Source organism: Taudactylus pleione, unplaced genomic scaffold (genome assembly GCF_031769625.1).
Source record: "Taudactylus pleione unplaced genomic scaffold, aTauple2 ptg001318l, whole genome shotgun sequence".
Taxonomy (NCBI): Eukaryota; Metazoa; Chordata; class Amphibia; order Anura; family Myobatrachidae; genus Taudactylus; species Taudactylus pleione.
Window position 1 is genome coordinate 1,960,128 of NW_028285718.1, and position 25,911 is coordinate 1,986,038.

Here is a 25,911-nt window from a genome sequence, read left to right on the forward strand (position 1 = left end):
TGGTCAGCTGGCTGCTCCTCCATGCATCTCCTCACTGATGGCTGATAGTGGCTGCTCCTCCATGCATCTCCTCACTGGTGGCTGGAAGTGGTGTGGTCAGCTGTCAGCTCCTCCATGCATCTTCTCACTCGTGGCTGGCAGTGGCGTGGTCAGCTGTCAGCTCCTCTATGCATCTCCTCACTGGTGGCTGGTAATGGTGTGGTCAGCTGTTGGTTCCTTCATGCATCTCCTCACTGGTGCCTGGCAGTGTTGTAGTCAGCTGGCTGCTCCTCCATGCATCTCCTCACTGGTGGCTGGCAGTGACGTGGTCAGTTGGCTGATCCTCCATGCCTCTCATCACTGGTGGCTGGTACTGGCATGGTCAGCTGGCTGCTCCTCCATGCATCTCCTAACTGGTGGCTGGCAGTGATGTGGTCAGCTGTCGGCTCCTCCATGCATCTCCACACTGGTGGCTGGTACTGTCTGGCGTGGTCAGCTGATGGTTCCTCCATGCATCTCCTCTCTGGTGGTGGGTAGTGGCATGGTAAGCTGTTGACTCCCCAGTGCATCTCCTCACTGGTGGCTGGTACTGGCATGGTCAGCTCGAGGCTTCTCCATACGTCTCCTCCCTCACTGGTCTATGGTAGTAGTGTACTGTCACAGGTCTATTGTACTAGTAAATAGACACATATCTGTGGTAGTGATATACAGGAACAGTTCTGTGCTAGAGCTGTACAGGAGACATGTCTATGGTTTTGTTATACAGGCACATGTTTATGGTAGTGGCGTACAGTCACAGGTCTATGGAAATAGTATACAGTCACAGGTCTATGGTAGTGCTGTACAGTCACAGGTCTAAGGAAATAGTATACAGTCACAGGTCTATGGTAGTGCTGTACAGTCACAGGTCTAAGGAAATAGTATACAGTCACAGGTCTATGGTAGTGCTGTACAGTCACAGGTCTATGGAAATAGTATACAGTCACAGGTCTATGGTAGTGCTATACAGTCTCAGGCATACTTACTGACATTCACAGGCACAGGTCTATGGTAGTGCTGTACAGTCACAGGTCTATGGTAATTTTATACAGGCACAGGTCTATGGTAGTGCTGTACAGTCACAGGTCTATGGTAATTTTATACAGGCACGGGTCTATGGTAGTGCTGTACAGTCACAAGTCTATGATGTTCTGTGTATTGTATAGATGTCCCCAGAATCGCTGTTGTATATAGGTCACTGGAATGCTCTCTGTACAGAAAGTCATTTGGAAGCTCGGTTATGGGCAGGCGGGTACGGGTGAAGGGGCGTAGACTAATCATGGTAGGTGTGATCACGCCCACTTAGGAAAAAAAAGATTTTTGCAGCTGTGAGCAGGGCCGTCATCAGTGCGAACTGCCCGGACACTTGCCAGAAAGAGGGGGGCCTGCTCCTACCGCCCGCGCACTACCCTTCCTTGAGTAAAACTGGGACCCGCTGCTACCGCCTGTCAGCCCGCACTACCCCTTTTAATCCCGTATTCAATTAGTTTTGCATCCGCTATACTTTTTCGCCTGCCGGACTTTTCGCCTACTGGTGGCTGGTTCGCCGTATTCAATTCCAAAAGACGCGAAAACGCGTCCCGGCGATACTTAAACAGGTGGAAAGTACTGTAAAAAATGGGGAAATCAGCCTGATAGATATCCCCAATTAGCCCTACTGAAGCTATTTGGGGTACTTAAATGCTGTCAATTGCTTCAAATTAGCGTCTTTGCACAAGTGGTGAAGAATAGCATTTAACGTTTTTTATGGGAAAAATAAGTAGTCCTGTCAAATTTGGGGTACTTGAAAATGGGTGCAAGCATAGTTAAAAGTCGCTAAATTGTTGCTTTAAAACACGTAAAAAACGCACCTTCAGCAAGCACCCATTTTCTAAGAAATTTTTTGGAGTGTCCCTCTTTTTTTTTAGGAATTTTTGGACGCAGTTATGGTTTGGGGGAATGTCCAAAGGGAGCACAGTGGTTTCCGCACCTTTGCACCCCAAAACCGCAATTCTGCACTTTTTTCTGCTGGCTATTCTCAGGCGAAACTTTTCCGCCTATTACATTGCATTGACTTTCCGCGTACGCGAAAAGTCTTTGCAATTGAATACGGCGATAAGTTTCCGCCTGGCGAAATTACGTCATCCACAATACTTTTTCGCGACTTACGACTTTTCGCGTCTAATTGAATACGGCCCTTGGTAGGATAAGGGCCCGCTCCAAACGGCACGCCGCTCTGATTAAATCAATGACAGAGTTCAATAAAGGGGTTTTTTTGTTGCGCGCTTGACGTCATGACGCTGGAAGAGAGAGGTAAGGTAACCGTCATAGGAGCCACAGCACTCAAGGAGCAGTGCGTGCCAGCTACCCAGCCAGAAGAATCCAGAGGGAGCCTCTTTCAAGAAGATAAGGTAAGTCATGAGAGTGGGGAACAGACCTGAGCACTGGTACAGACAGGAACCTGCACCTGAGTCTGTGACAGCCTGGTGACTTAACCTTGATAACAAACCAGAACTGACAGAGGGCCTGATTCAGAGCCGCTCGTAAGCGGCCGCTCGTTCGTTCCGAGCGATGTTAGCCCAACTGCGCATGCGTACGGATCATTATACGCATGCGCTAACCAGTCAGTGCGGCCGAAATTCATGTGCTCGCAAAATAGCGAATGCCTGATAATTTGAGTGACAGAAAGAGGCGTATGTGGGTGGTAACAGGGGAAGGTGCTTGAAAATGGGGAGTGGAGATCCGATCGCAGACGTGCTTAAAGGTCAAAACGGGCGTTTTATGGGTGTGCATATTTAAAACAGTAGCGTCATTGACCACGTCACTGGGTTATTTTAGAACCAGAACTGCTCGCAAAATTGTGGTAGCAAACACCAGCCCCAAGAATAGCGAGCAGTTCATACGCTGGTCGATGTACTCGATTAATCTAATAAATAGCGGACATGACGTATGGTGCGAACGGCCAAGGGGCGTTTTTATCAAATAAACGAGCGTATGTTTTGCTCGCTCGTTCAGACTTAGAGGTGTGAACAGACTGCAATGTGCGAACGGATCATTTGAATAGCCACCCCTTGTTTTTGAACGAACGACCGCAAATAGCGAATGGCTCTGAATGAGGGCCAGAATCTTCAGAGAAAGAAACACACATTCCAAATCCTCCTTTATAAATGTGCTCATAAAATTACCACAATCTCAGACAGTAAATGTATTGGAGACCCCCCGGCAAGTGTCCAGCCCCCCTCCCCCCACTGGTGGACGGCCCCCCTCCTTCTCCTTAGCCCGGCTCACTTCTCTTCTTTCGGTCAGTTGGGCCACATGTCTGCAGTGTCCGGGGCTCTGCAGTGAAGACACAGCAGGGAGAGATCTGAATAGATCCCTAGATCCCTCTGCTGTGGCTGCCATACAAACAGCAGCCTGTGATGGTTATCGGGGGCTGAATCAGGCTTGCCGACTTTCTGGCTGCCCCTTCCGGGAGGGAGCAGCCAGATCAGCATTACAGGGGGGCGTGGCCATCGTGAGGAGGTGGGGCCAGCCAGACGATGTGTGCTTGTGGGTGGAGCGGGGGGCGGGGCAACTTGATCGCATCAATTCGGCCCTACCCCCGCTACACAATGCCGATATTACAGGCATTGTGAAGTAGGGGGCGGAGCCAAAATGACGCGATTCGGCGTGAATCGCGTCACAGACACCCCCCCCCACTGCGGGGGTTTCTAAGGTAAGTTCGGGGGGGATAAGAGGGGTGGACGGCAGCCGGGAGGATTGCCTGCCTTCCCGGGAGGTCGCGGGAGCGGCACCCGATTTTTGGGAGGGTAGACAAGTATGGGCTGAATGCCACCTGAAAGTGGCGATCAGTAACATCATCAAGTTCTAAAAAAATGCTTTTTGGGAACTTGATGAATAGCCCCGACACTTACTTTTCACAAATGTTCATTTTCACATGCTTTTGTGAAGAATAAGTGATGATGAATAGGCCCCTCACTCTTATTCTATACTCTCACCCTGGTGCTAAGTCCCATTTGTGAATATTTGTGTATGTTACTTTCTTCCTCCGCACTATCGTGACTTCCGTCTGGTGGAACGCACCATGGTGTTGATGGAATGTAGACATCCCAGAAAGACAGAGGATGATAAGTCTAATGCTGGGCATTGCCAGATATAATGCCTGACACCCTGCAGACATCGCAGACATACACAGTGACATATCTCACAGTGTATTGGCCCTGATATCTGCGCCCCCGGGGAGGTTACTTCCCTGTGAAGGAACAGAGGAAAAGTCTGTCAGTCAGCCACGGCTGGGCATACACTGCCCGATGTGGCCGACATTTATCTTACAGAATATCGCATCGGAAAGGGCATGCTGGACGGTCCTGCATGCGCGACCAATCGATATTTCAACATCGATTGGCCGCACGCACACTGCAATTATCGGGGCGATCCGCTGATATCGGGCGGATCAGCCCAATAATTGTATAGTGCATGCCCAGCATAACCACTGCGTTTTATGCATTTCTGGATATATGGGGTATGTGTGTGTAAAGGGAAATATATATAATTTATATGATAGAATGACAGGTAATAATAACACCCCCCCCCCACAGGGCAAACATTGACAATTTTATTTAAAACTGGTTTACGCACCAATTGATGCCCCACCCCCTGATGTAGCTCCACCCACATTATCTACAGCTCCACCCCCAGGGGGGCCCTTCCTATTTTGCCAGTCCCGTGGCTCCACAATTTCTGATGGCAGCCCTGGCTGTGAGCCCCTCAGCCGGCGCATAACCAGTGGGGGGGCGCGGTCAGTGTGATCGCTCACCCCGCAGGCATAGGAGAATGCCCCAAGCAGTCTCCCGGTGCAGCCCAGCACACAGCAGCATGTGCTGGGCTCCTGTGAAGGGGGGGCACCGAACCCTTCCAGCAAGCCCAGACCCGGGTACTTAGTACCCGCTCCCCCCCTCTCTGCGTCCCTGGTTAGGGGTACAGTTAGGCAGAGGGAAAGACAATGGGGTCTATTTACTAAGCAGTGTTAGGAGACAGAGTGAAAAGTGAGAAGGTACCAGCCAATCAGCTCCCAACTGTCATCTCACAGGCTGTGTTTGAAAAATGACAGTTGGGAGCTGATTGGCTGGTACCTTCTCACTTTTCACTCTGTCTCCTAACACTGCTTAGTAACTAGACCCCAATGTGATTTATTTTTTCTATTCAGGAATTTGAAGGGATTAAGCCGCAAATACACAATGATAAATGAGCACCATGATCCTATACTTCCTGTAACAATTGCTGGATACCAGACCTCAGGGCAAAGATTACTGTGTAGTCGATGACAATAGTCGATGACAAAGCAAAAGACGGATTTCTCCATTTCTGTGGTGCAAAGAGCAAAGTATTCAGAGATTGTGCAAATAAGGACATAGACCCAGAGCCTGCACTGTGTCCCCTGTGCAGCAGCAAAGTGTCCTTATCCTCCATGTACCCAGCATAGAGACTGGAAAGTAAATGTAAATCGTGTACTATACTACACTGAGCTTGTGCTATACCCTAACACCACACAACAGGGGATTTATATCTACACTTCCTGATATAGGCATGGAACCTGCACCGTCTGTCAGCCAGCCCCCAGCAGCCAATCACAAGTCACGTTACAGCAGCTCTGCCCTGAGGATAAAGTACCAGCCCTCAGCAATTCTCATTCATACTCCGGGGATCTGGCTGCAAACACCGTCCTGAGAAATGGGGACTCTGCTGAGAGGGATCATACTGTGCAGCCTCACACTGGGGGCTCTGGCTGCAGGTGAGAGACCTCACATTACAGCCTCTCCCTGTGAGGGGCTGCAGGTATACCTGATGGGGCATGGAGAGGACTGCGCTGTATGGGGCTAAACCTGCTATTGTTGTGTTATAGGGTGACAGACAGGAGAATACAGACAGCATTATACGGGTCCCAGGCAATAGATAGACGGTAAAAAGGTCAACAATGTCTAGATAAACAACAGATGATAGACAGGCAATAGGTCAACACAGAAAAGGTTGATATGGATGAATGTCCACAGGTACACAAGGTCGACAGGGTCAAAAGGTTAAAACAAAAAAGGTCGACATATTATTATTTTTTAATTTTGTTTTTAGGGTTAGGCACTAGGAGGGACGGTTAGGGTTATGCATTAGAAGGGACAGTTAGGGTTAGGCACTAGGAGGGAGGGTTAGGGTTAGGCACTAGGAGGAATGGTTAGAGTTAGGCACTAGAAGGGATGGTTAGGGTTAGGCACTAGAAGGGATGGTTAGGGTTAGGCACTAGGAGGAATGGTTAGAGTTAGGCACTAGGAGGAATGGTTAGAGTTAGGCACTAGGAGGGACGGTTAGGGTTAGGCACTAGAAGGGACGGTTAGGGTTAGGCACTAGGAGGGACGGTTAGGGTTAGGCATTAGAAGGGACGGTTAGGGTTAGGCACTAGGAGGGACGGTTAGCGTTAGGCACTAGGAGGGACGGTTAGCGTTAGGCACTAGGAGGGATGGATAGGGTTAGGCACTAGGAGGGACGGTTAGGGTTAGGCACTAGGAGGGACGGTTAGAGTTAGGCACTAGAAGGGATGGTTAGGGTTAGGCACTAGGAGGGCTGGTTAGGGTTAGGCACTAGGAGGGATGGTTAGGGTTAGGCACTAGAAGGGATGGTTAGGGTTAGGCACTAGGAGGAATGGTTAGAGTTAGGCACTAGGAGGAATGGTTAGAGTTAGGCACTAGGAGGGACGGTTAGGGTTAGGCACTAGAAGGGACGGTTAGGGTTAGGCACTAGGAGGGACGGTTAGGGTTAGGCATTAGAAGGGACGGTTAGGGTTAGGCACTAGGAGGGACGGTTAGCGTTAGGCACTAGGAGGGACGGTTAGCGTTAGGCACTAGGAGGGATGGATAGGGTTAGGCACTAGGAGGGACGGTTAGGGTTAGGCACTAGGAGGGACGGTTAGAGTTAGGCACTAGAAGGGATGGTTAGGGTTAGGCACTAGGAGGGCTGGTTAGGGTTAGGCACTAGGAGGGACGGTTAGGGTTAGGCACTAGGAGGGACGGTTAGGGTTAGGCACTAGGAGGGAGGGTTAGGGTTAGGCACTAGGAGAAAAGGTTAGGGTTAGGCACTAGGAGGGCTGGTTAGGGTTAGGCACTAGGAGGGCTGGTTAGGGTTAGGCACTAGGAGGGATGATTAGGGTTAGGCACTAGGAGGGAGGGTTAGGCACTAGGAGGAATGGTTAGAGTTAGGCACTAGAAGGGATGGTTAGGGTTAGGCACTAGGAGGGACGGTTAGGGTTAGGCACTAGAAGGGATGGTTAGGGTTAGGCACTAGGAGGGACGGTTAGGGTTAGGCACTAGGAGGGATGGTTAGGGTTAGGCACTAGGAGGGCTGGTTAGGGTTAGGCACTAGGAGGGACGGTTAGGGTTAGGCACTAGGAGGGACGGTTAGGGTTAGGCACTAGGAGGGAGGGTTAGGGTTAGGCACTAGGAGGAAGGGTTAGGGTTAGGCACTAGGAGGGCTGGTTAGGGTTAGGCACTAGGAGGGATGATTAGGGTTAGGCACTAGGAGGGAGGGTTAGGCACTAGGAGGAATGGTTAGAGTTAGGCACTAGAAGGGATGGTTAGGGTTAGGCACTAGGAGGGACGGTTAGGGTTAGGCACTAGAAGGGATGGTTAGGGTTAGGCACTAGGAGGGACGGTTAGGGTTAGGCACTAGAAGGGATGGTTAGGGTTAGGCACTAGGAGGGACGGTTAGGGTTAGGCACTAGGAGGGACGGTTAGGGTTAGGCACTAGGAGGGACGGTTAGCGTTAGGCACTAGGAGGGACGGTTAGCGTTAGGCACTAGGAGGGACGGATAGGGTTAGGCACTAGGAGGGACGGTTAGGGTTAGGCACTAGGAGGGACGGTTAGAGTTAGGCACTAGAAGGGATGGTTAGGGTTAGGCACTAGGAGGGCTGGTTAGGGTTAGGCACTAGGAGGGACGGTTAGGGTTAGGCACTAGGAGGGACGGTTAGGGTTAGGCACTAGGAGGGAGGGTTAGGGTTAGGCACTAGGAGAAAAGGTTAGGGTTAGGCACTAGGAGGGCTGGTTAGGGTTAGGCACTAGGAGGGCTGGTTAGGGTTAGGCACTAGGAGGGATGATTAGGGTTAGGCACTAGGAGGGAGGGTTAGGCACTAGGAGGAATGGTTAGAGTTAGGCACTAGAAGGGATGGTTAGGGTTAGGCACTAGGAGGGACGGTTAGGGTTAGGCACTAGGAGGGACGGTTAGGGTTAGGCACTAGGAGGGAGGGTTAGGGTTAGGCACTAGGAGGAAGGGTTAGGGTTAGGCACTAGGAGGGCTGGTTAGGGTTAGGCACTAGGAGGGCTGGTTAGGGTTAGGCACTAGGAGGGATGATTAGGGTTAGGCACTAGGAGGGAGGGTTAGGCACTAGGAGGAATGGTTAGAGTTAGGCACTAGAAGGGATGGTTAGGGTTAGGCACTAGGAGGGACGGTTAGGGTTAGGCACTAGAAGGGATGGTTAGGGTTAGGCACTAGGAGGGACGGTTAGGGTTAGGCACTAGGAGGGATGGTTAGGGTTAGGCACTAGGAGGGCTGGTTAGGGTTAGGCACTAGGAGGGACGGTTAGGGTTAGGCACTAGGAGGGACGGTTAGGGTTAGGCACTAGGAGGGAGGGTTAGGGTTAGGCACTAGGAGGAAGGGTTAGGCACTAGGAGGGCTGGTTAGGGTTAGGCACTAGGAGGGATGATTAGGGTTAGGCACTAGGAGGGAGGGTTAGGCACTAGGAGGAATGGTTAGAGTTAGGCACTAGAAGGGATGGTTAGGGTTAGGCACTAGGAGGGACGGTTAGGGTTAGGCACTAGAAGGGATGGTTAGGGTTAGGCACTAGGAGGGACGGTTAGGGTTAGGCACTAGAAGGGATGGTTAGGGTTAGGCACTAGGAGGGATGGTTAGGGTTAGGCACTAGGAGGGATGGTTAGGGTTAGGCACTAGGAGGGATGGTTAGGGTTAGGCACTAGGAGGGCTGGTTAGGGTTAGGCACTAGGAGGGACGGTTAGGGTTAGGCACTAGGAGGGACGGTTAGGGTTAGGCACTAGGAGGGAGGGTTAGGGTTAGGCACTAGGAGGAAGGGTTAGGCACTAGGAGGGCTGGTTAGGGTTAGGCACTAGGAGGGCTGGTTAGGGTTAGGCACTAGGAGGGATGATTAGGGTTAGGCACTAGGAGGGAGGGTTAGGCACTAGGAGGAATGGTTAGAGTTAGGCACTAGAAGGGATGGTTAGGGTTAGGCACTAGGAGGGACGGTTAGGGTTAGGCACTAGAAGGGATGGTTAGGGTTAGGCACTAGGAGGGACGGTTAGGGTTATACACTAGGAGGGATGGTTAGGGTTAGGCACTAGGAGGGACGGTTAGGGTTATACACTAGGAGGGATGGTTAGGGTTAGGCACTAGGAGGGACGGTTAGGGTTAGGCACTAGAAGGGACGGTTAGGGTTAGGCACTAGGAGGGACGGTTAGGGTTAGGCACTAGGAGGGACGGTCAGGGTTAGGCACTAGGAGGGACGGTTAGGGTTAGGCACTAGGAGGGACGGTTAGGGTTAGGCATTAGAAGGGACGGTTAGGGTTAGGCACTAGGAGGGACGGTTAGCGTTAGGCACTAGGAGGGACGGTTAGCGTTAGGCACTAGGAGGGACGGTTAGTGTTAGGCACTAGGAGGGACGGTTAGAGTTAGGCACTAGAAGGGATGGTTAGGGTTAGGCACTAGGAGGGCTGGTTAGGGTTAGGCACTAGGAGGGACGGTTAGGGTTAGGCACTAGGAGGGACGGTTAGGGTTAGGCACTAGGAGGGAGGGTTAGGGTTAGGCACTAGGAGGAAGGGTTAGGGTTAGGCACTAGGAGGGCTGGTTAGGGTTAGGCACTAGGAGGGCTGGTTAGGGTTAGGCACTAGGAGGGATGATTAGGGTTAGGCACTAGGAGGGAGGGTTAGGCACTAGGAGGAATGGTTAGAGTTAGGCACTAGAAGGGATGGTTAGGGTTAGGCACTAGGAGGGACGGTTAGGGTTAGGCACTAGGAGGGACGGTTAGGGTTAGGCACTAGGAGGGACGGTTAGGGTTAGGCGCTAGGAGGCACTAGGTTAGGGTTAGGCACTAGAGGGGCTGGTTAGGGTTAGGCACTAGGAGGGATGGTTAGGGTTAGGCACTAGGAGGGAGGGTTAGAGTTAGGCACCAGAAGGGACGGTTAGGGTTAGGCACTAGGAGGGACGGTTAGGGTTAGGCACTAGATGGGCTGGTTAGGGTTAGGCACTAGGAGGGACGGTTAGGGTTAGGCACTTAGATGGAGGGTTAGAGTTAGGTACCAGAAGGGAGGGTTAGGCACTAGGAGAGACAGTTAGGGTTAGGCACCAGAAGGGATGGTTAGGGTTAGGCACCAGGAGGGACGGTTAGGACTAGGCACTAGGAGGGACAGTTAGGAATAGGCACCAGGAGGGAGGGTTAGGCACTAGAAGGAATGGTTAGGGTTAGGCACTAGAAGGGCCGGTTAGGACTAGGCACTAGGAAGGACGGTTAGGGATAGGCACTAGGAGGGAGGGTTAGGCACTAGAAGGGATGGTTAGGGTTAGGCAATAGAAGGTTTTGGACTTGTATTTTTTTTTAAAACAGCTAAAATGACATCATTGTGACCTATTAGCATGCAATCCAAAACAAGATTCGATTTTTAAATTCAATAACTGAAACTGCAGGAAGATCTGAACTGGGGCTCAGTTCGACTCAGTACCCCAAAGTAATTCCAAACTTGGACTGAGTTAGACTCGGAAGCCCTAAATTTGGCTGTTGTTAGTTCTCTGAGAACTGGACTCGCACATCTCTAATAATAGTAATAATAATAATAAAAAGACTGAAGGAATTGTGGTTGCTATTACATTACTCCCCCTATGCATCACTCCCAGAGCTTCCAGGAGGCTCCAGAATTTGGGGAGAGACTCTCGGCTACAGGAACAGTGGCCAAACTCTCCTGCAACCTCCCTACCTCCACCAGTGTGTGGGGCAAGTGTCATGATAACCTGATTCACTACAAATCACATCACTGCAGCCACAATGTTCACAATTTGCGGTTCTTTATGTGGAAATAAACCTAGAGCACATTATAGAGACTCTGCACACTGCCGTATATTTTTGTGAAACACCAATGCTGTACCCCAAGTCACTGACTTGTATCATAGAAAACCATTTTGTTAGAAGCTAAGTATGGTCTATCCCTTCATCTCCCTGTGTAACTGTGCATTCTTACTGATAAAATATAGGACAAAGGTCTTTGTTTTGCTCTCACCACATACAGGATGGTCCCTACCCACATGGAGATCATACATAGGAATCAGGTCCCACCTTACATACTGTAGCCTGGAGTACATGCCTTGTATAGCTCTGAGCTCAGGGTCACGGAAGAGGCGGTGATATTCATGGTGTAAATATGAAACCTGTAATAAAGCAGAGATTTCATCACACAGATTGTTTACACTGAAAGGTTGGGTTAAAGAAACAGCATTCAAAAGAGAGTGAGAGAGAGAGAGAGGGAGAGGGAGAGGGAGAAATAGAGAGAGTGAGAGAGAGGGAGAGAGAGAGAGAGAGAGAGTGAGAGAGCAGTGTCTTATTGATGTGTGTAATTACATGTGTGAGCACATGTGGGTGTGTGAATACATGTGAGTGAGTACATGTGTGTCGTGTTCCCCTAGCTTTGTGCTCTGGAAAGGAGCAGTTAATAGCTCCCTAGAAAACCATTATCTTGGGTAGAAAGATTTCATTATCTTTACAATTTGTTTGTAACCATTTAAAACTGACCCTTAAGAGATCATTTCAATCTGTAGAGGATTGTGGCTACTTTTTGGAAGCAAGTACAGGTTGAGTCTCCCATATCCAAAATGCTTGGGACCAGGGGTATTTTGGATATCGGAATATTCCGTATTTTGGAATATTTGCAAATTATAATGAAATTACTTGGGAATGGGACCCAAATATACACACAGAATGCATTTATGTGTTATATACACCTTATACACACAGCCTGCAGGTCATTTTATGCAATATTTTTTATAATTTTGTGCATCAAAAAAAGTTTGTGTACATACATGAAATTCATTTATGTTTCATATACACCTTATACACACAGCCTGAAGGTTATTTTATACAATATTTTTAATAATTTGTGCCTTAGACAAAGTTTATGTACATCAAAAATCAAAGGTTTCATTACCTCAGTCATGCTGAAAATATTCCGTATTTCGGAATATTCTGTATTTCGGAATATTTGGATATGGGAGACTCAACCTGTAGTTATTGACATCGACTAGTTTACAGCAAGTCAGTTTAATTGCCTCTATTATAAATGCATTTGCAAGAAGAGACGCATTATATTTTTACAAAGTGTGCCAATTAATTATACGTTTTATCGATTATCATTCTTAATAAATAAATGACCTAAATTCTCAGGATCACCTCTCCAAATAAAATGGCATTGTCCATATATCCTTGCTTGATGGTTAGGTTTGCATGAAAGGTCAATACCTAATAGACAATAAATAGATTTGTGTAACTTGGTGCATATGTGGTACCCATTGCTGTGCCCGGTGTCTGTAATTCGACGGTCACATAATCTAAATAGTTGTTGCTCAAATCTAAATTCATGCTCATGCTCTTTAAAATAAAATACATTTTAGTGTTCACTCTAGGTCTGGCGCCAGACCTAGACAGAGCCCTGTAGCGCGCGCCTGTGGCGCGCATGCGTGCACCAAAAAAGGGAGTGTGGCCATAAGAAAAGGGCGTGTTTTTAAGAAGCGCCCCATTATCATCACTCTTGGGGGCATGCCCGGTACTTACGGACATACCGGGCTGCCCCCAAGCTCTCCTCTCTCTGTGAATAGATCGCTGCACCGCTATTTTTCCCACCCATGGGACACTGCAGCCCGCGACTGGGGACGGCACCTGGCATGTTGTTTTAGTGGGGTGTCGCCAAAAGGGCAGGACGCATTCTGCCCTTTTGAAATCGGGCGCGACACCCTGCTAAACAGCCTAGTGGGAACACTAAATTTGTAATGAATTGATCTAGATGTTCCTCTCTAGGAAAATGACTGTAACTCTCACAGTGGAACAAAATAAAATCTGTTTCCTACTCGATTTGCTTTGACATCCTGAAAACTTGTGTTGAATCCTTCATGTAAGATGGTAAATCATTTGGTCTGCAGTTAGAGAAACAAGAATGAATAGAGTCTGTTGCCAATATAATTTGTCTACCCAGTTCTGGCTGGGGACCACAGCCACCCAGCTAAGATGGTTTACCCCTGCATAAAGGGGAAATACTGGGTGCTGTGCATCTAATGTAGACTGAATTTCTAAATAGCTAAAGTTATGCAAAGTATATTTATATACGTACATCTTTAACATGGTATATTTATTGGTTGGCCCTGCTGGGAGGAATAGGGCATACAGACCCTACTGCTGGGCATCATATATATAAAAATGTTCAAATGTACTAACTGAGTACTTTTAAATAATATAATTTTTTTTAATTAGTCTCTGTGATTACTGGCAAAGAAAGTCATATAGTCATTCATTATCCTGCCCCTAGCAGAAAGCTCATAAAGGTCGATCCAATTAGCTGCGAGAGAATGCTGGCAATGGAACCTCATCTCGCCCCCGGTCTCACAACAGACTCACAGATATTTGTTCGCAACCCTACGGGGCTGAGCAAGGGCCTGGGTCCTAGATTTACTGGCACGGTGTCTGCTATGATAACATACAGATAAGACGAATTGCAGAGCTCTGAGGTCAGTTATGCTGAACTGTGAGAGTTGCCTTTTAGTACATTAGAATAACTCTATTAATACATGCAGGCTGGATGCATTAACATTTAGCACATATTTTATTTCCTTTTTTACAATGACAAAAAATAAGGTCCCTTGGAGAGAAAGGGAACGGGCATGTACCCCCTGTGCCCCCTCCTTAATCCCGCTAAGCCTGTAGCTTTGGAACAGCTGTATTTCTGTGCAATAATCAGATTTGGGAATGAAACCATGAATGTGTATGTGATTCTAGGGCAGGAGGGGGATAGACCGCTGGTGGACACACAGTACGGGAAACTCCGAGGGAAGACGGTATCAGTGAAAGAGACGGACAGATCCGTACACGCTTTCTATGGGGTCCCATTTGCTAAGCCACCAGTTGGCCCATTAAGACTTGCAAGACCAGAACCCCCCGAACCCTGGGGCTCTGTCAGAGAGGCCACGGAACAACCCCCCATGTAAGTACAAGTGGGGGAAATAATTTGTCCCCTGATTTTTTTTTTTTTGTCCTATAGATAAACTTTCATCATGTGACCTAAAAACTGTATTTACAGGTGTCTGCAGAGTACAGAGATGATGGAACAAATAATAGAGTTAGTTAAGGCCAATATAACGTTACCCCCAGTGTCCGAGGACTGTCTGTACCTGAATATCTTCTCTCCAGCTGACCGAGAGGAGAACGTGAAATTACCCGTAAGTATCAGAGAGACCATAGTGTCTATTCACTATCCGGCTGCTACAGCCACGGAACTGGTCAATGTTTTAGCATTTTTAATTGTATATTGTAGAATTTGCTTTGCAATTTTCCCACACACGGCACACAGAGATCCATTCAGAATGTCGTTGGATTGCATGGGGGAGAGCGAAAGAATAGCCCCCACACCCACCAAATGTTTTCCTGTTTACATTGAAGGGCAAGGCACAATGAAGTGAAGAATTGTACCAGCAGAACATACGTCCAATTACATTGTAAGAAACATTTTCCATGTCATACAATCTAAGGGCCTGATTCAGACCCGCTCACGAGCGCATAGCGCTTGCAAGCGGATCGATGGCGTGCATCGATCCAATGGATTGCAAGCGCGATCGATGGCGTGAGAACTTCACTCGCTCCGGGGCTCGCTACAAAACGGGGCGTGAGAACTTCACTCGCTCCGGGGCTCGCTACAAAACGGGGCGGCTGTCGATGTTGATCGACAGCTCGCCCCGTTTTGTAGGAGGGGAGGGGGGGTGGCTGGACAAACAGAGGTGTTCCCAAAGGAACGCCTGCCGTTTGTGGGCGGCCCTACTGACATCATTCGTGATGTCAGTAGTGAACTTCCTGCTCTATTAGATAATCGCGACCATCGCCAGGCCGCTTGCAAAACCTGTGGGTGGTCACCCACAGCTATGCGAGCGGCCTGGAGACGGATTTTTTTTTTTTTTTTTAAATCTTCCCTGATTCAGAGCGAGCGCGCCCTCTGAATCAGGCCCTAAATCCGTTGTAGGTGACCATATTGAATGTGATTGCTTCCGTACCATTCAATCAAATTGTAGCACTAAAGTTTAAATTGTGTATGTATCTTAAGGTGCCTGTACATGGTCCTGTCACCAGGGTACTACAGTGGAATTGATACGAATGCAGATTCTGTGCAGTTTAAGTCTAACACCTTTGTATTCGGATAAAAGTCTCTCAACCGTTCGTGGAGGTTTCTGTGAGAGTCTCACCCACGGCCTGATACTCAGAGCCTGGTCCTGATAAGGACGCAAACGACATCTCATCTGTGATCTCTCACAGACTGCAATGGAGAATATATGCTAATGACTCACCCGCCGTCTAGTGCTTAGAGACGCCAACTGAAATCATCTTGCATCGGCCACTCACGCACAAAAACAGAAACATGGAACGAAGATCAGCCTTCTGAGTAAGTGTAAGCTGCCACAGACACGGCGGTCACCAGACACACAGAGGGCTCCCCTGCTGCCACAGACACGGCGGTCACCAGACACACAGAGGGCTCTCCTGCTGCCGCACACACAGCCGGTCACCAGACACACAGAGGGCTCTCCTGCTGCCACACACACAGCCGGTCACCAGACACACAGAGGGGTCTCCTGCTGCCACACACACAGCCGGTCCCCAGACACACAGAGGGCTCTCCTGCTGCCACAGACACGGCGGTCACCAGACACACAGAGGGCTCTCCTGCTGCCACAGAGACGGCGGTCACCAGACACACAGAGGGCTCTCCTGCTGCCATATACACAGCCGGTCACCAGACACACAGAGGGCTCTCCTGCTGCCACAGACACGGCGGTCACCAGACATACAGAGGGCTCTCCTGATACCACACACACAGCCGGTCACCAGACACACAGAGGGGTCTCCTGCTGCCGCACACACAGCCGGTCACCAGACACACAGAGGGCTCTCCTGCTGCCACACACACAGCCGGTCACCAGACACACAGAGGGCTCTCCTGCTGCCACACACACAGCCGGTCACCAGACACACAGAGGGCTCTCCTGCTGCCACACACACAGCCGGTCACCAGACACACAGAGGACTCTCCTGCTGCCACACACACAGCCGGTCACCAGACACACAGAGGGCTCTCCTGCTGCCACACACAGCCGGTCACCAGACACACAGAGGGCTCTCCTGCTGCCACACACACAGCCGGTCACCAGACACACAGAGGGCTCTCCTGCTGCCACACACACAGCCGGTCACCAGACACACAGAGGGCTCTCCTGCTGCCACACACACAGCCGGTCACCAGACACACAGAGGGCTCTCCTGCTGCCACACACAGCCGGTCACCAGACACACAGAGGGCTCTCCTGCTGCCACACACACAGCCGGTCCCCAGACACACAGAGGGCTCTCCTGCTGCCGCACACACAGCCGGTCACCAGACACACAGAGGGCTCTCCTGCTGCCACACACACAGCCGGTCCCCAGACACACAGAGGCCTCTCCTGCTGCCACACACACAGCCGGTCACCAGACACACAGAGGGCTCTCCTGCTGCCACACACACAGCCGGTCACCAGACACACAGAGGGTTCTCCTGCTGCCACACACACAGCCGGTCACCAGACACACAGAGGGTTCTCCTGCTGCCACACACACAGCCGGTCACCAGACACACAGAGGCCTCTCCTGCTGCCACACACACAGCCGGTCACCAGACACACAGAGGCCTCTCCTGCTGCCACACACACAGCCGGTCACCAGACACACAGAGGCCTCTCCTGCTGCCACACACACAGCCGGTCACCAGACACACAGAGGCCTCTCCTGCTGCCACACACACACAGCCGGTCACCAGACACACAGAGGCCTCTCCTGCTGCCACACACACAGCCGGTCACCAGACACACAGAGGCCTCTCCTGCTGCCACACACACAGCCAGTCACCAGACACACAGAGGGCTCTCCTGCTGCCACACACACAGCCGGTCACCAGACACACAGAGGGCTCTCCTGCTGCCACACACACAGCGATCACTGACACACAGAGGCCTCTCCTGCTGCCACACACACAGCCGGTCACCAGACACACAGAGGCCTCTCCTGCTGCCACACACACAGCCGGTCACCAGACACACAGAGGGCTCTCCTGCTGCCACACACACAGCGATCACTGACACACAGAGGCCTCTCCTGCTGCCACACACACAGCCGGTCACCAGACACACAGAGGCCTCTCCTGCTGCCACACACACAGCCGGTCACCAGACACACAGAGGGCTCTCCTGCTGCCACACACACAGCCGGTCACCAGACACACAGAGGGCTCTCCTGCTGTCACTCACACACAGCAGTCACCAGACACACAGAGGCCTCTCCTGCTGCCACACACACAGCCGGTCCCCAGACACACAGAGGCCTCTCCTGCTGCCACACACACAGCCGGTCCCCAGACACACAGAGGCCTCTCCTGCTGCCACACACACAGCCGGTCACCAGACACACAGAGGGATCTCCTGCTGCCACACACACAGCCGGTCACCAGACACACAGAGGCCTCTCCTGCTGCCACACACACAGCCGGTCCCCAGACACACAGAGGCCTCTCCTGCTGCCACACACACAGCCGGTCCCCAGACACACAGAGGCCTCTCCTGCTGCCACACACACAGCTGGTCCCCAGACACACAGAGAGGTATCCTGCTGCCACACACATAGCCGGTCACCAGACACACAGAGGGGTCTCCTGCTGCCACACACACAGCCGGTCCCCAGACACACAGAGGGCTCTCCTGCTGCCACACACACAGCCGGTCACCAGACACACAGAGGACTCTCCTGCTGCCACACACACAGCCGGTCACCAGACACACAGAGGGCTCTCCTGCTGCCACACACACAGCCGGTCACCAGACACACAGAGGGCTCTCCTGCTACCACACACACAGCCGGTCACCAGACACACAGAGGGCTCTCCTGCTGCCACACACACAGCCGGTCACCAGACACACAGAGGGCTCTCCTGCTGCCATGAAGGATGCAGTCGCTGATTTACAGACACCCAGAAAACAGTATTTAAACAAACGCTGACTATCTGTCACTCAGTTTGTGAGTAAATCCTCTGTCTGAGCGTATTCAATCGTTGTTCATGTGAGATGTAGTTTACGCGCAAGGGCTAACAATCACTCAATCTGAGCAAATATTGGCATTACGTCCATCTCTGAATCAGTCCAGTATTGAGAATGGTGTAGTAATCCTGAGCAGCAGGTTACACACAGTCTGCAACAGGTCAGGTCTGGTTCCAGGTCTGGTAACAACTAACAACATATCTAATATGTGCAGGGCAGAGGCAGAAGCAGGTCATGTCTGGTTCCAGATCTGGTAACAACGTATCTAATATGTGCAGGGCAGAGGCAGAAGATGGTCAGGTCTGGTTCGAGGTCTGGTAACAACGTATCTAATATGTGCAGGGCAGAGGCAGAAGCAGGTCATGTCTGGTTCCAGATCTGGTAACAACGTATCTAATATGTGCAGGGCAGAGACAGAAGCAGGTCAGTTCCGGTTCCAGATCTGGAACAACGTATCTAATATGTGCAGTGCAGAGGCAGAAGCAGGTCAGGTCCGGTTCCAGGTCTGGTAACAACGTATCTAATATGTGCAGGGCAGAGGCAGAAGCAGGTCTGGTCCGGTTCCAGGTCCGGTAACAACGTATCTAATATGTGCAGAGCAGAGGCAGAAGATGGTCAGGTCCGGTTCCAGATCTGGTAACAATGTATTGTGACACAGTCAGAATAGGAGGTCCCTCTCCTGGGTAGGGGACTCCTTCCTTACACACACACACAGCAGCAGGGAAGCAGCACACCAGTCTGGATGCGAGTACAAGCTGGTTGGCGCCAGTCTTTATTGTACAAATGTCAGAAATAACATAAAGAAAACATAAACATAAATCCTAGCCCTGTCGGGGCACTAACTTCACAGGTAGTTCCCTCACTACCAGAACCTGGCAGGGCCTAATGCCCTGGCCAGGGACAAAGCACAGCACAATACTCACAGTTAGGTTTTCCAAGTGTCTCTGAGCAAACTCCCTGTCTGCTCTCCCAGGTGAGACAATCAGACCTCAACACACTAGGTTTATATTGGCCACTCTCAGGTGGAAACCCTAACAACCTGTTAACAGGCTGCGAGAACCAAAACCTGGAGTGGCCGTGGGTGGAGCCCTCCCTCTCCTCTCACTCACAACCCCCAGGTCCCAAACCGGATTTTCAAAAAACCGAAACTCAAGCCTGCTACACTGCAGACTTTCTCCTGGGGGTTTAAAACACAAAAGACAGGAATCTGGGACAAATGTACCTGCCACAGACCACTTTACCAGTGATCCTATCACATATCCCCCCGCTTTGTTTCGACCTGTGGGGCGGAACAACTGAAGCCCCCAAACAATGAACGCGTGACAACACGTCAGCATTGGCCAGCTGGCTTCCTGGCCTGTGTTCCACTGAAAATTTAAAAGTTTGTAACGCCAAGAACCATCTCGTAATTCTCGCATTACTGTCCTTATTTTCGGACATCCACTTCAAAGGGGCATGGTCAGTGATCAATTTGAACTTTCTTCCAACCAAGTAGTACCTGAGAGCCTCTAACGCCCATTTAATGGCCAACGCCTCCTTCTCCACTGTGGCATAGTTTCTCTCATGTACATTCAACTTTCTGCTAAGATAGAAAATAGGGTGTTCCTCATCCTCCTTGTTCTGGGACAGGACCGCTCCTATACCTACTTCTGATGCATCGGTTTGTACTATGAATTCCCTTTCAAAATTAGGAGTCATCAGGACTGGTTGGGAACACAACGCTACTTTCAACTCCTGAAAAGCTTTCTCTGCCTCAGGACTCCATTCTACCATGACTTTTTGTTTGCCTTTGGTCAGGTCAGTCAGTGGGACTGCCATGGTGGCAAAGTTGGGTATAAACCTCCTGTAGTACCCTGTAATTCCCAAGAAGGCTCTCACCTGCTTCTTATTCAGAGGCCGTGGCCAGTTTTGTATGGCATCAACTTTATTGAGCTGAGGCTTTATCAGGCCTCTGCCAATGGTGTATCCCAGATATTTTACTTCCTCCATGCCTAGACAACACTTTTTTGGGTTGGCTGTCAAACCTGCCTTATAGATGGAGTCCAACACTGCTTGTACCCTGGGTAAGTGAGACTGCCAATCAGGACTATGAATGACCATGTCATCCAGATAAGCAGCCGCATACCGTCTATGGGGCCTTAGAATCCTGTCCATCATTCTTTGGAAGGTAGCAGGTGCCCAATGTAGCCCGAAGGGCAACATCTTGTACTGAAACAAGCCCTCTGGCGCTGAAAAAGCTGTCTTTTGTTTGGCGCTCTCGGTTAACGGTACTTGCCATTACCCTTTGGTTAGGTCAAGAGTGGTTAAATACCTTGCCGTCCCTAGTCTCTCAATCAGTTCATCCACTCTTGGCATCGGGTATGCATCGAATTCTGAAACACTGTTCAACTTTCGGAAGTCATTGCAGAAACGCACACTCCCATCGGGCTTTGTGATCAACACAATGGGACTTGACCATTCACTATGTGATTCTTCAATAACCCTTAACTCTAGCATATTTTTAATTTCTTTCGACACCGATTCTCTTTGTGCTTCTGGTAACCTATAGGGCTTTAGATTAACTTTAACCCCTGGGTCAGTGATGATGTCATGTTTAATGACCGAGGTTTTCCCAGGTACGTCAGAGAATAGCACCCTATTTCTAATCAGAAACTCCTTGACCTCTTGTTGTTGAATTGCCGACAGGGTTTTTGCCACTGTCACTTCGGGAACTAAGGGCCCTGGACTTACTGGAGGGTCTCGGACGGCCAACAGTACCGTTCTATCTTTCCAGGGCTTTAACAGATTTATATGGTATATCTGTTCCGGCTTTCTTTTCCCCGGCTGGTAAACTTTGTAATTGACCTGCCCCACTCTTTCTAAGATTTCAAAGGGCCCTTGCCATTTAGTCAAAAGTTTATTTTCCACAGTGGGAACCAATACTAACACTCTGTCCCCAGGAGCAAAGCTGCGTAACCGAGCATTGCGGTTGTATACCCTCTGCTGTGCCTGTTGAGCCTGTTCCAGGTGCTCTCTCACTATCGGCACTACCGCAGCAATTCTCTCCTGCATTTGAGAAACATACTCAATCACCGTTTTGTAAGGACTATACTGCCCCTCCCATGTCTCTTTGGCAATGTCTAGTAACCCCCTTGGGTGTCTCCCATACAACAAGTCGAAGGGTGAAAACCCGATGGAGGACTGGGGAACTTCTCTTATGGCCAACAATAAATACGGCAATAAGTAATCCCAATCCCTACCATCCTTGTCGACCACTTTCCTAAGCATGTGTTTTAACGTCTTGTTAAACCTCTCGACCAGCCCATCGGTTTGGGGGTGATAAACCGAAGTTCTTAACTGTTCGATTTTGAACAGGCGGCATAACTCTTTCATGACTTTGGACATAAACGGTGTACCCTGGTCATTTAGTATCTCCTTAGGTATACCCAGCCTGCTAAAGACATGAACTAGCTCTCTGGCAATGGTCTTGGTTGACGTATTGCGCAACGGAATCGCTTCCGGGTACCTGGTAGCGTAATCCATTATGACCAGAATATACTGGTGTCCCCTGGCAGACTTCATTAAGGGTCCAACCAAATCCATCGCTATTCTTTCAAACGGCACCTCTATAATAGGCAATGGAACTAGTGGACCCTTAAAATGTGGCCTGGGAGCATGATATTGACACTCAGGGCAGGATGCGCAAAAGTCAGATATCTCTTTATGAAGCCCGGGCCAGAAAAACCTCTGCATTATTCGCTCAGTGGTTTTCTCTACCCCTAGATGGCCTGCCGTTATATGACCATGGGCCAGATCCAACACTGTTCTTCAGTAGGCTTTGGGAACTATTAGTTGTTCCACAACATCTTCCCCCTTCTTAGTCACCTGATATAACAAATCCTGCCACATTGCCATGTGGGGATAGGACAAAGGACTATCAGGGTCTACGGGTTTACCATCAACTACTTTTACATTCTCCCTGGCTTTTACCAAAGTAGGGTCATTCAACTGCTCCACGGCAAAGACCTCTCTTCTGACCTTTAAATCAGGCAGACGATCACCTGGCCCAACAACACTTCCCACCTCAATGGGAGGCACATCAGTTGGCGGGCCACCGTCACGCTCTGCATTCTCTAGTTCGCCAATCATAGTAGAAAAAGGGAATAACTCTGACTCAGAAGAAACTCCCTCCTCCACTACATCGACAACCTTCTCAAATGGATCGGGGTTGTTCACCACTGGAACAAAACGGCTTTCCCACAACTTCCAGAAGTGAGCAAAGTCTCTCCCCAATATTGCATCGTACATCAGACCATGCACCAAACCCACAGAAACTATAGCAGAACCACATGGTGTCTCGATGTTCACCTCGGCAGTAACATAATATCGAGTATCCCCATGTATGCAGGTCACACCAACAGTTTTCCCCTCACGCCGCAAGGGGTTCACCAGCTCAGCTTTTATAAGTGTCACCAAGCTACCAGAGTCTAACAGTGCCTCTACTCGGTTGCCATCTACAGTGAGTACACACATGTGCTTATCAGTCACAGCCTGCCGGTCAGCCGTACAGGCTGTCTGTGCAAAGAAAGACCCCCTGCGGTAGACATGAGCAGTATCATATTGCATAGGTTCAGTTGTAAGTGCACAATTAGCGGCAATATGGCTGAGGCCACCACATCGGAAACACTGAGTCATATTAATGTCTAGTCGTTTACGAGGTAAGAACCTTCCCGGCCTGGCAGGCCTGTCTCCAGGTTCTACACCCTCAGTCTTAGGTACATTCCACCGCCCAGCACCCTTACCAGTGTCTGTGGGAGTTCACCGGTGCGCCATCGGGGCTCGGTGGGGCATACTCATCAGCTCCTCAGCCGCCACGTACCTCTCCACCAGCTCGACCAACTGGTCCGCGGACTTAGGATCTGCATGGCTCACCCACTTGCGCAGAGTCGCAGGTAACGATCGCAGGTACCGGTCCATCACGACCCTTTCCACGATCTGTGGTCCCGTCAGCGTCTCGGGCTGTAGCCATTTTGAGGACAGATGGACGAGGTCATGCATCTGCGAACGTGGAGGCTTGTCCATATGGAACTCCCAGCGGTGGACCCGTTGGGCACGAACAAAGGTGGTGACTCCCAAGCGAGTTAGGATCTCATGTTTTAGTTTTTTATAGTCCTTGGCATCAGCCAGGCATAAGTCAAAATAGGCCTTTTGTGGCTCCCCAGACAAAAAGGTGCCACCAGACTTGCCCACTGCTCCTTGGGCCAACTCTCCCTTTCAGCCGTTCTTTCAAATGCGGCGAGATAGGCCTCCACATCATCGCCCGAAGTAATCTTTTGGAGGAAGTGACTGGCTCGTACGGAGTGAGTGGTGGTGGGAGGACCAGTAGTAACATCTCTGGGCCGGGCGACCAGGTGCTGTACCACCTCTCTTATGGCCTCGCTGTTGTCCGCTAAGGCCTGGCGGGTTTCCTCGATGGCGACCTGTTGTTGCCTCTGGGCTGTCTCCAAGGCCAACAGTTGCACCCTGGTGGATTCCTGCTGAGCCCTGGTAGATTCCTGCTGAGCTGCTGTAGCTTCCTGCTGAGCCCTGGTAGATTCCTGCTGAAGTTTGTTTGTCTCCTGCTGAGCTGCTGTAGCTTGGAGCAAGGCTTTAATAATGTCCTCCATTTTGTCCTGGGGTGTAGGTTGGAATCTGAACCTTGCCTCTCTGAGCATTGGCTGACGCCTCCTCTATGGGACCCCAAGGACACAGCGTTGTTTCCACACTCACAAATTAGGTGTCTGTCCCTTTAATTTTTAAACGGAAACTTTTCCTCTTGCTGCAACTTCAGTGTGTGTGGGTGCCCGCATTCTCCACCATTTTGTGACACAGTCAGAATAGGAGGTCCCTCTCCTGGGTAGGGGACTCCTTCCTTACACACACACACAGCAGCAGGGAAGCAGCACACCAGTCTGGATGCGAGTACAAGCTGGTCGGCACCAGTCTTTATTGTACAAATGTCAGAAATAACATAAAGAAAACATAAACATAAATCCTAGCCCTGTCGGGGCACTAACTTCACAGGTGGTTCCCTCACTACCAGAACCTGGCAGGGCCTAATGCCCTCGCCAGCAACAAAGCACAGCACAATACTCACAGATAGGTTTTCCAAGTGTCTCTGAGCAAACTCCCTGTCTGCTCTCCCAGGTGAGACAATCAGGCCTCAACACACTAGGCTTATATTGGCCACTCTCAGGTGGAAACCCTAACAACCTGTTACCAGGCTGCGAGAACCAAAACCTGGAGTGGCCGTGGGTGGAGCCCTCCCTCTCCTCTCACCCACGACCCCCAGGTCCCAGACCGGATTTTCAAAAAAACGAAACTCAAGCCTGCTACACTGCAGACTTTCTCCTGGGGGTTTAAAACACAAAAGACAGGAATCTGGGACAAATGTACCTGCCACAGACCACCTTACCAGTGATCCTATCACAGTATCTAATATGAGCAGGGCAGAGGCAGAAGCAGGTCAGGTCTGGTTCCAGGTCTGGTAACAATGTATCTAGTATGTGCAGGGCAGAGGCAGAAGCAGGTCAGGTCTGGTTCCAGGTCTGGTAACAATGTATCTAGTATGTGCAGGGCAGAAGCAGAAGCAGGTCAGGTCTGGTTCCAGGTCTGGTAACAATGTATCTAGTATGTGCAAGGCAGAGGCAGAAGCAGGTCAGGTCTGGTTCCAGGTCTGGTAACAATGTATCCAATATGTGCAGGGCAGAGGCAGAAGATGGTCAGGTCTGGTTCCAGATCTGGTAACAACATATCTAATATGTGCAGGGCAGAGGCAGAAGAAGGGCAGGTCCGGTTTCAGATCTGGTAACAACGTATCTAATATGTGCAGGGCAGAGGCAGAAGCAGGTCAGGTCCGGTTCCAGGTCTGATAACAACGTATCTAATATGTGCAGGGCAGAGGCAGAAGATGGTCAGGTCCGGTTCCAGATCTGGTAACAACATATCTAATATGTGCAGGGCAGAGGCAGAAGCAGGTCAGGTCCGGTTCCAGATCTGGTAACAACGTATCTAATATGTGCAGGGCAGAGGCAGAAGCAGGTCAGGTCCGGTTCCAGATCTGGTAACAACATATCTAATATGTGCAGGGCAGAGGCAGAAGCAGGTCAGGTCCAGTTCCAGGTCTGGTAACAACGTATCTAATATGTGCAGGGCAGAGGCAGAAGCAGGGCAGGTCCGGTTTCAGATCTGGTAACAACGTATCTAATATGTGCAGGGCAGAGGCAGAAGATGGTCAGGGTCCGGTTCCAGGTCTGGCAACAATGTATCTAATATGTGCAAGGCAGAAGCAGGTCAGGTCCGGTTCCAGGTCTGGCAACAACGTATCTAATTTGTGCAGGGCAGAGGCAGAAGCAGGTCAGGTTCAGTTCCAGGTCTGGCAACAACGTATCTAATATGTGCAGGACAGAGGCAGAAGCAGGTCAGGTCCGGTTCCAGGTCTGGTAACAACGTATCTAATATGTGCAGGGCAGAGGCAGAAGCAGGTC

At 50.3% G+C, this 25,911-nt stretch overlaps 1 protein-coding gene across 1 annotated transcript in view; it reads left to right on the forward strand.

The window, feature by feature from the left end:
• Window positions 1-5,702: 5,702 nt before the first annotated feature.
• Window positions 5,703-25,911, forward strand: part of LOC148443178 (cocaine esterase-like) — an 87,809-nt gene continuing 67,600 nt past the window's right edge. The window contains exons 1-3 of the mRNA XM_088463128.1: window positions 5,703-5,788; window positions 14,076-14,280; window positions 14,377-14,515. Of these exons, the coding sequence (XP_088319254.1) occupies window positions 5,728-5,788; window positions 14,076-14,280; window positions 14,377-14,515 (405 nt within the window). The 5' untranslated portion in view covers window positions 5,703-5,727. The remainder of the gene's footprint in view (window positions 5,789-14,075; window positions 14,281-14,376; window positions 14,516-25,911) is intronic.